General features: G+C 36.2%; 2 protein-coding genes across 5 annotated transcripts; both read right to left on the bottom strand.

The window, feature by feature from the left end:
* Nucleotides 1–503: 503 nt before the first annotated feature.
* Nucleotides 504–4,886, bottom strand: LOC147542978 (hypersensitive-induced response protein 1). 4 transcript variants are annotated; one of them, XM_086632970.1, is made up of 7 exons: nt 4,608–4,713; nt 3,559–3,633; nt 2,496–2,687; nt 1,911–2,031; nt 1,718–1,809; nt 1,507–1,603; nt 504–1,082 (listed from the first exon to the last, which is right to left on the bottom strand). In XM_086632970.1, the coding sequence occupies exons 3-7, from the start codon at nt 2,682–2,684 to the stop codon at nt 718–720; spliced, it is 864 nt and encodes a 287-aa protein (XP_086489096.1). In that variant the 5' UTR covers nt 2,685–2,687; nt 3,559–3,633; nt 4,608–4,713; the 3' UTR covers nt 504–717. The 4 variants fall into 4 exon arrangements, with proteins under 4 accessions (XP_086489096.1, XP_086489095.1, XP_086489094.1 ...); XM_086632969.1 differs by lacking the exon at nt 3,559–3,633 and having other exon boundaries at nt 4,608–4,886; XM_086632968.1 differs by lacking the exon at nt 4,608–4,713 and having other exon boundaries at nt 3,559–4,566.
* A 2,182-nt stretch (nt 4,887–7,068) lies between these two features.
* Nucleotides 7,069–9,993, bottom strand: LOC147542977 (hypersensitive-induced response protein 2). Its single transcript, XM_086632967.1, has 6 exons — nt 9,886–9,993; nt 9,321–9,519; nt 8,674–8,794; nt 7,961–8,052; nt 7,784–7,880; nt 7,069–7,617 (listed from the first exon to the last, which is right to left on the bottom strand). The coding sequence occupies exons 2-6, from the start codon at nt 9,507–9,509 to the stop codon at nt 7,247–7,249; spliced, it is 870 nt and encodes a 289-aa protein (XP_086489093.1). The 5' UTR covers nt 9,510–9,519; nt 9,886–9,993; the 3' UTR covers nt 7,069–7,246.
* Nucleotides 9,994–10,080: the final 87 nt, after the last annotated feature.

The raw sequence follows: 10,080 nt of genomic DNA, 5'->3' as shown, positions 1-10,080 counted from the left end.
GAATCATGAATCCCAGGGACTCATGAATCCGCGGATTCATGATTCCACCATCCAAACACACCATCAGTTTCATTACAGCTGAGAGGATATAAAATAACTGGGACATCTATGAATCGAGCAATCTAGTAAGTAAAAGGAAGAATGTTCCAGCATGCTTTCCAAGAGTGAACCAAGTATTAAGCAAAGAAAATTCCATGTGTTATTAACATTGATGAGTTGGGACACCTTCCAAAGGTCAGTGGGAATCATGGTATTCATTAAAGGAGTGGTTTCAGGGACCCAAGATATCCGACCATATTTTAGTGTTATTCCCATCCCCAACTTCCCAACACAACTGTTTAATACGAAACTATAAGGGCCACACATAAGTTCACTTGGCCACTTTTATATGCTCACATTTACAAGTTTTTAGGGTCAAGCTACCTGCCTTGTCTGTAACAATGGAGTTGAGTAACTTTTAGGTCAAAATTATAAATTAGATTGAGGAAATCAGAAAGCTGAAGGAATAAAAACAATCCCAAAATTTATTTATAGGTATCAAATGAAGTCACAAAACATAACCAAGAAAAAGCAAATGTGGATATACACAACTTCGTATTGCAAGTCCAAAAAAAAAAAGAGAAGTAATTTGCATATTAAGAAATCAAAATACTGCTAATGAATTTACTAGATGCCTATTTCAAAACAAACATGGATGAACTACGATAAGAGACTTGCTTAGTTGAGTTGGCCATTATTAGCCTGAAGTAGTCCATCACGGATCTGGGTAGCAACATCACGAACAGCTCCAGGTCCGTGAGGGATGAACACTGCAGATGATTTAGAAGATGCTCCAATTTCTTTCATGGTATCAAAGTACTGTGTCACAAGTACCATATCCATGACGTCTTTCGCAGTAGTCCCTGGCACGTTCACAGAAAACCCTAACACACTGTCTCTTAGCCCGTCTACAATCGCTTGACGTTGTCGGGCAATTCCCAATCCTGATAGATATTTCGACTCAGCCTCACCTTCTGCTCGCTTGATCTGTAGAATTTTCTCAGCTTCTGCCTTTTCATTTGCTGCCAACCTCATCCTTGCAGCTAAACAACATTTAGGTCTCAGAAGAAGAAAAATAGGGCAAATCTGAATATGGACAGTCATGAATACTGCAAGGTGCCTATGGTACTTCAACTATGATGAAAATTGCAGTCAACTACTCATAATTTTTTGTCGTCTTGGTTAATCTCTCACTTATGATGCGTGTAATTTCATCTAACCGACGAATCAAATGTCCACTGGTCTTGATAGTGTTCCATAGAAACCACAACTCAGATCACCATCGGAGTTGTAGATTTTGGTCAGAGGTAGACAGTACGATAAGTAGGTTAGAGACCAAGCGATTGTTGGGGTGGATGAGCATAACCATCCATCTTGTGGGGTGTTATTAAGTAAAACAATGGTACAAGTATTACTCAATAACAATATAACTTAGTTTTGAATTAGCAGAACTCATGGGAATCTTACCCGCATTGATTTCATTCATTGCCCGCTTCACATGCTCATCTGGCTCTATATCAACAATGAGAGTTTGCACAATTTCATATCCATAAGCTGACATGGCCTGTAGAATGACAAAACCCAAAATGTCAGATATATTCAACGGATAACCGATAACGTCTACTTTTAGTTATCTCTCTGTACTTCTTTTATTTACATAAAATAAAATGTGTACTACCTTTTCAAGTTCTTCTTCTACAGCTTTAGCAATTTCGTTCTTTTGCTCAAAAACATCATCCAAAAGTAGCTTTGGAACACTTGCTCTAATCACTGAAATGTGGGGAACGTAAATCCAGTTATAATCCCAAGATAGAAAACCTAATTGAAAAAGTGAAACAAACAGATATTGAGGTTGATTTTTAGGTTTATACCATCAAAAACATAGGCCTGGATTTGGCCCCGAGTGTTTGAAAGCTTATAGAAAGCATCGCTTGCCTTATCTGCTAAAGCACGATATTGAATAGATGCAACAACGTTCACAAAGACATTGTCCTGCAGTAAATCAATGTTAAAAAAATCCGAAAAACTGACCGCCATTACGAACGATTACCATGTCAGATATTCAAATCTGAACAAAGTAAATTATCAAGAACAATGGCGTTACTACCCCCAATTTCAACTTTTCTTCATCTGTAGAGGAACTGAGGAAGATGGTGTAAGTTCCAACCATTATCTTAAATGAAGACGATGCAGAACCAGCTTGGTCTAAAAACTGTTACTGTGAAACATTTATCCATTTGCTAATAGGCCTAAAAAGTTTTAAAACGATCCTATTGATCTGAAGATCATTCATCCAAGTACTAGTAAACTAAATATAAGCATATAAAGAGCATTCAGTTTGTATTAGAGTTCTTCAACTGAAACTTCAGAAATTGACAAACCTTTGTTTTTTTTGAAAGATTAGATTGAATATACTGGGGAGAAAGAATATACAAATACAAAGATAATTGACAAACCTTTGTCTTGGTCTCGCATTTCACATCGAGCTGTTGAACCCTAAGTGAGAGTTCTCCGGCTAACTGACTCCCAAGGAACCATGGTAGGCAATGACACCCTGGGGTAAGTACTTCATCAAATTTTCCAAACCTTTCCCTGATAGCAACTGTCGATTGGTCGACTTGTACACAACAAAGTAGATTTCCCATGCTCTGTTGTCAATAATATGCAAGTCTTTTAATATAATGTTTCTACCCGAGTAAAACAACAAAACGAATATGATTTACATGCATCTATATGACTTTGAGACCGAAGAGACGATATGGTCTATAGTTCTCTTACAATTCTGTTTTGCTATCAAAATCCACACTTAAAAGTTCAAGCAAAGAATGGAACGAGAGAAATGTTGTTATAAAACAAAAGTTGCAACCATAATTGTTCTTTAAACTATATTAAGGAGTATCACCACCAAGGTTATAAAGGATTTTCAGTGAAAAGTGTTAAACTTGAGCCATATTGTTCGGTAAAGTAACTTGATAGAGAAAAACACTTTTTCTCCCTAGAAATAATAAAAGAGCACATAATCACAACCCTTAGAGCTTCAGGAAAACACAATTAACAATCTTTTTGTGAAATAAGAGTCTTAGAATACATTCTTTGGTACAAATTGAGGGAATAGAGCACTAACTTTACGGGCAACCTACCAAGTTTTAGGGTTTGTTTAAAATCCAAAACAAGATTAATTGAAAATCCTTCAAAATTTAGAACAAGAACAAACCAACCCTCACAAATTCAAATCAAGCAACTATTTTCACAAGAACTCAGAAGAGGCAAACAATCGTACAACTATAGTCTTTTGTGAACTTAGGGTTAGCTGTTTAAGAATACAACCATCAGCACGTATTGAAGAGACAAAGGTTCTGATCAAAATTTGAAACAAGATACAGTAAAAAAAGAGATTCAAAAGAAAAACCTTCAAAAATCAGAATTTAAAGTTCAGAGACCAAGACTAACCAACCTTGGAAGAATCAAATAAACTAACAATAATACAAAGAAAGTACAAGAGAGAATTGAGAAGCTTACAGTAACAGGCTCAACAAGAAAAATACAAACTTGAAAGAGGAAGTGGGGTTTTGCAAAAGCAAACTCAAAGAAAACCTATATACAAATAGACCCAAAACCAGGCTTATCTCGACCCAGTTGTAGTTGTCAATTTTTATATAACTTATCCCCAGTACAATTTGAATATGCTTTGTTAAGTAATTGAGGCAATTTGATCATGCAAATTCCAAGTCAATGGTAGATAAATCAACTGACATAAATACCTACCTACCTATATATATATATATATATATATATATATATATATATATATATATATATCTGTCTTTGCTCAATAAGGCCATACACACCACACTTATTGACCACTAAGCGGAAACCTAGTGGGTCAAGTGGGCAGACTAACATTGGGACCGAGGGTGTGAACTGTGACCTAGCTAGACCCAGCTATTGGCTAGGCCAGGCGTTGGCACAGACCAAGCCACGTCCTCAGCTCTAGACTTGTTATATCATCACCCAAGCTAAGGCGACCCATGGTTTATGTAGCTGGCCCGAACCAATCGACATCACTACTACTGTCTAACCACATAAGCTGTCACATCAGGCGGTCGGCGATTCTGGGTAAGTAACACCCACAGATAACAAGCAAACTAAGACATTTCTTTAAAGAGTAATGCTAGAAGAGGCTCTATAAGTCAAAACCTACCCGAAATAATAATTAGGGTTTTTTTGTCTTTCAGAAGCCGTCGTGGGTATTAAATAATTAGGGTTTTTTCTTTGTTTTAGAAAGACAGTACAGCGAATAGAATAGTCAAATACAACAGAATCAAACTATATAAAAATAATAAAACCCTATAATCGATAAATACAGAGTTGCAATATGATAAGGTCAAGGCAAACAATGAGAATGAATGTTTCAGTCGTCTAAAGACTAAAACCATAACTAGGGTTTTCCTTAAATGTCATGGAAAGTGAAGGGGAGGGGCGTTTTCTTTGTAAACGAAACTTCCAAGTAAGTAACCAAAATCTGATAAAAGATGGAATTTGTGAAAGTGAAGACGATTTGTATATACCTGTACGTAAATGATCCACGCGAGAAACTGACTTCCAAGAATGAATTACTAAAGAATTGATTTTTGTCACTTCGGAGGAAATTTCTTTGCTCGGTTTATTTGAAGTATGACAGAAGAGGGCAAAAAGATATTTATAGCCACTCTTTTCACTTTGTGTTGATCAATCTAGATCGTTGGATCAAAATCAGTGTTTAAGTAGATGCACCTTTGTCTACCCAACTCAACCAGAGAAGGCTTGACTAGGGGTGGGAATGGGACGGGTCGGGTGACCTGGACTAATTCTCTGGCCTTCTTTCAATCATCTGGTCTAGCCGGTTGGGCTATGAAATTCTCGCATTTTTTAGAAATTCTCGCATTTTTCATTTTTTTGGAATTGTTAGTGTGTGTCGATGACTTGACTTCTAAGGTGGAAGACTAAATTTCGCATTTCAATTTCTTTTATCTCCTAGTCTTTGAGTTTGATGTGGTCCCCCGTCATTAATATGAATGGTCCAATTAAGTAATTTTCTGGTCTCTTTACTTGACTCGTGGATCCATTAAATGACTTTCCAATATGAAATAGTTTCATATTGCATATGTTATCTTTGTAAACTTATTGTGCTCACGCGGCCTCCAAGGCTCCAACGGAACCCATAAGTTGTAAGACCAAAGTTTGAATAATGTGATTGTGTATTGACTCGTCTCATGTAATTTAAGGTGGAAGTGCATAAATAAAGAAGTCCAGTGCTTTAGGGAAAGCTAAATAGTTTCCGGGGTGTGAAATTTTAAAGGGAATATGTAGAATTTTAGAAATTTTCCGGGGAAATAAAAAAAAAAACACTCCACCTCACCTCACTCTCTCTCCACCTCACCTCTTTGTCTTCTCCGATTAGGTCGTCGGCCGGAAAAAAAAATTGCACTCTCTCTCTCTAGAAACTCCGGCGAAGGGAAACCCCTTTGCCGGAGTTTCTAGAGAGAGTGAGTGAATATTTTTTTTTTCCATGGTCGCCGGCCGGAAAATTTTCCGGTCGCGACCTAATCGGAGAAGATAAAGAGGTGAGGTGGAGAGAGAGTGAGGTGAGGTGGAGAGAGAGAGCTGAGGTGGAGAAGTATTTTGCTTTCCTCCTAAATAAAATTGTCAAACAAAATTGACCAATTTTTTACCAAGTCTTCACACCCCGGAAACTATTTAGCTTTCCCCAAAGCGCTGGCCATAAAGAAAATCTTTTAGTCATAAAGAATTAGTCAATTAACATTGATTTAAAGGGCATATTATACTTTTAACATAAAAATTGACTTGATTAAACATGCCCTCCTAATCTCCATCTTCTCTCTCTCTCTCACATTGTCTATCTCTCTCTCACTGCCTCACATTATCTCTCCCTTCCTCCTCCCTCTATCTCTTTGACTACCTCTCTGTCGTTCTCTGTCTAAATCTCTTTCTCTTTCATTGTAGATCACTCTCGTTGTAAACAATATCATTCTGTGGATTAGTTTCTCTTTCTCTTTTTCTCTCTTTATTGTGAGATTATATTCCAAATTGTTGGACACGCCAAAATAATGTCGAAGTTCTGTCTAAAACTGCACACACTATAAAGTTGTTGATAAAATTTCTCGCACTCTACCAGTGTTTTTCAAATATATTACATAAAATCACAATAGCATGAATACATGCATTTATGTCTCAAACCAATGAGAGTATAAACAAAGATGGACATAATTTTTTTTTCTGGATTGACGAAGTAAAATGCTAGAAACATTAGAGTAATGTTGACAGAATTCCTAACACTAAACTAGAAGCAACAAGACAATATAATTATTGTAAACTTAAAGTCAAAAATGTAGTGTTAAAACATTGTTCTAAACTAACTCATATGGATTAAATAGACCCAAAACTTACCCATATAGAAATTCAAACTAATCAATAAAAAAAAAAAGTCTAAAATTTGTTTAGAACAGATTTCGATCTAGGGTTAAATTTATTACCTGGTTACACTAAAATAAAACACTGCCTATGTTGTCCATCTCGAAAGACAAGGAATTGGGTTAAATATGTAAAATAAAAGATCAATGGTAGAAAATTTTACTAAGTCAAAGTCTACCCCAACCCAAGTAAGACCTTGATTCCTACTTAGATTTGGAGTTTGTCTACTTTTTTAGTCTCTTCTACTATTTTTCAGAAGAAGAAAACAAAATTAGAATAGGTTATGTGAAATTCAACTTACTCCTTTTTTTTATATCATGATAGAGATGGAAAACAAAAAGAAAATTAAGTTGAGGTAGGCCTTAAACTTGCCAACTACTCATCATAAACTCAAAAAGAAAAATCATATCTCCAACTAGATTAATTTTCAACAAGAAAAAGAACTAGTTTAATTTGACATCAAATATTCTTTTCAACTAATTTAATCCCACGGACGTGGCGGGACAAAATGGTATTCAGGTATTATTTCCAACTGATTCAACACTATATATCCCAACATTTAATACGAGCTAGCAGCATAAAAATATTTAATACGAGTATGTCAGTAAACAATACGGATATATCTGTTTGCCTCGAAGGACTAGAGAGTATATATACCACACAGACCCAACTCTAAAACAATAACTGTCTATTCACATCAGGGAAATAACCAAGAAGCAAAGAACTTCAAAAAGTTTTATATCAAAGCCGAGTTGGCGGCATTACCCTGAAGGAGGCCTTCCCTAATCTGAGAGGCGATGTCTTTTACGGCACCTGGTCCATGAGGAATGAAAACGGCCGATGATTTTGATGATGCTCCAATATCTTTCATCGTGTCGAAGTATTGTGTGACTAGAACCATATCCATGACGTCTTTGGCAGTTGTACCGGGGACATTGACAGAGAAGGCAAGCACACTGTCTCTCAGTCCATCTACAATGGCTTGGCGCTGTCGCGCTATACCTAAACCTGCTAAGTACTTCGATTCTGCATCTCCTTCTGCTCGCTTGATCTGAATAATCTTTTCTGCTTCAGCTTTTTCGTTTGCTGCTACCCTCATTCTTGCAGCTAGACAATCGTGAGACATATTATTAGTTCGAAGATTGAATAATTGACGAATATAATATGGAGAAATGAGTATCAAAAAAAATTTCGCATAAAAGTTATTTGATCAGCGTCAAGCGTTTGGGCTCATTCACATTAAAAGATTTGTTCGTGCGAGACCAAAATTTACCTGCATTTATCTCATTCATTGCTCTCTTGACATGCACATCTGGCTCGATATCCACAATAAGAGTCTGAACTATCTCGTACCCGTAGTGTGACATGGCCTGTAATATCCCAATACACATAAATAAACGGTTTCGTTTATTTGTAGAGGACATATCCCACTCATGGTATGAAAATGTACCTTTTCAAGCTCTACTTCTACTGTTTTTGCGATGTCATTCTTTTGCTCAAATGTTGAATCCAAGTCCAACTTCGGCACACTTGCCCTGATAACTGAAAGCAATAGACAAGTTAATTTTCAGAGACCAGAAGCTGTAAATCATCATGTGAAGAAACAGTATGATGCTCATATAGATGCAGGAGGCAGCTTTTCAGGCTCAAATTACACACACTTAATGACTTAACTCATGAAAGTTTCAGCAAAGAGAAGTACCTGCTAATGAAACATATTAAGAAGGGACTAGAAGACACTGAAACTGAAAGAAATGTCGATAGTGAAGGTACATCTTGTTACCAAGATCTCTCGGTGGGTGATAGTGCTCGACTATTAAGGTGGCTGTCTGTAAGGAACACTTCCTCGTTCAAACTATAAGCCCTTCACATCCCCCATGAACAAGGACTAACAACGCAATTGTATGCAGGAAAAAAAAATCTTAAAAGCAGTTCAATAATTCCATATACATACACTAACCTATTAAGCACATTTAAAGAAAAAAGTGCACATGAGAATTCAAGATGTATTTCTCTTAGCTGTCCTACGATTTCCAATAGGGTAAGACGATCCTAAAGCATGTTATTAGCATAAAAACAAACTATCTATACATGAAATGGGCAAGCCACTTTCTGAGTTCCAAGATCAACGAGAAAGTCTTAAAAGGAGTTACATATACTTACCATCAAACACATAGGCTTGAATTTGTTCCCTGGTGTTGCTGAGCTTATAGAAAGCATCTGACGCCTTATCAGCCAAGGCACGGTATTGAATGGATGCAACAACAGTCACAAATACATTATCCTGAAGATGAGAAAGTAGATGTCAGACGCTTGTTGATTAAGATGTCGTAAAACCAAGCTGCTAATGTTTTATATTTTTCAGGTTCTTCAGCAATTCCTCGGATTGCTCATAGAGCAGGACTACTCATAAATGCATGAGCATGAGAAAGAACAAGATGTATAGACTAATTCATATCGTCAATATATCACAGATAGATCGTGTGCGATCTCTGTATAAAATATAAAAGAAAAAAATTTACCTTTTTCTTTACTACTACCATCCCAAACTTCGATACAAAATATCAAATATGAAATGAAGAAAAAAAAGAGATGGGTTCGGGCGTAACGCAACCGAGTTATCCAAACTCGGCTTAGGTTACATACAGGCCCGAGCCTGATTTACGATAACTTGCAAGCTCAGCGACCTCGGACCAACATACTCTTCTCCTTTAACACTACTCGAACTTAGAAAATATGAGACTGACTATTAAACTGTAAATCGAAGATAACATTTTTCTAGAATTGTTTAACTTAACAAAGCTATATACCTTAGTTTTTGTTTCGCAACGAACATCAAGTTGCTGAACACGCAATGAAAGATAACCAGCTACTTGACTACCTAAACACCATGGAAGGAAGTGACAACCAGGTTCAAGAACTTCATCAAATTTCCCAAAAGTTTCCTTTATAGCAACATTAGATTGATCCACTTGAAAACAACATAGCGCTTGACCCATTTCTCTCACTCTAAAGTAGAATTAAACACAAACCCATTTCAGTAAATACATAAATAATTCAATCAACAAACTTCACAACTCACTAATCTCACAAATTCAAGATATCACAAAAGGGGAATCAAAAACTTCTCACATCAATCAATCATTCAAATCTAGATCTGTATTCAAAGTAATACACATTAATTAAGATTTGTTTAATCGAGAGTGAATCAAAGGATAATAAGAATTCAAAGTTCAGCATATTCATCATAAAAAATAGAAATTAAGGGACTCTAAATTCTCAAAAAGAAAACATAAAACACGTAAATGAAGAATTCAGGAAAGAAGCAGTAGAAGTGATACACGTAGTTGATTTGAAATTATTAGGGTTTTTTACCTTTAAAGAGTACGTAAACAATTCGGAAGAAATTTGAGATTTGGGTTTTCTCGGGTTCTCTTTTTTTTGTTTGCCGTTTGAGATACTTCATACTTATCATGTACACATGATTTATATATTCCGTATGAAGCTTCATTTAGCCATATTAGGGGCATTTTTGTCTATGCAGGCAATGCCCTTGTAATTTATTTATTT

Source organism: Eschscholzia californica, unplaced genomic scaffold (genome assembly GCF_041429995.1).
Source record: "Eschscholzia californica isolate CP2 unplaced genomic scaffold, dmEscCali1.0.p SCAF_4, whole genome shotgun sequence".
Classification (NCBI taxonomy): Eukaryota; Viridiplantae; Streptophyta; class Magnoliopsida; order Ranunculales; family Papaveraceae; genus Eschscholzia; species Eschscholzia californica.
The sequence above is the reverse complement of the archived record's forward strand: the minus strand, read 5'-3'. Positions and strand labels throughout refer to the sequence as shown.

What these genes read in the sequence shown, in the direction of transcription:
- LOC147542978 (XM_086632969.1), bottom strand. Translation starts at nt 2,684, where the DNA reads ATGGGAAATCTACTTTGTTGTGTACAAGTCGACCAATCGACAGTTGCT. An exon ending in CCAGGCCTATGTTTTTGATG is followed by an intron (nt 1,810 to 1,910) that starts GTATAAACCTAA and finishes CCCACATTTCAG; the next exon opens with TGATTAGAGCAAGTGTTCCA. An exon ending in AATGAATGAAATCAATGCGG is followed by an intron (nt 1,083 to 1,506) that starts GTAAGATTCCCA and finishes AATGTTGTTTAG; the next exon opens with CTGCAAGGATGAGGTTGGCA.
- LOC147542977 (XM_086632967.1), bottom strand. Translation starts at nt 9,509, where the DNA reads ATGGGTCAAGCGCTATGTTGTTTTCAAGTGGATCAATCTAATGTTGCT. An exon ending in TCAAGCCTATGTGTTTGATG is followed by an intron (nt 8,053 to 8,673) that starts GTAAGTATATGT and finishes TATTGCTTTCAG; the next exon opens with TTATCAGGGCAAGTGTGCCG. An exon ending in TAGAAGTAGAGCTTGAAAAG is followed by an intron (nt 7,881 to 7,960) that starts GTACATTTTCAT and finishes GGGATATTACAG; the next exon opens with GCCATGTCACACTACGGGTA.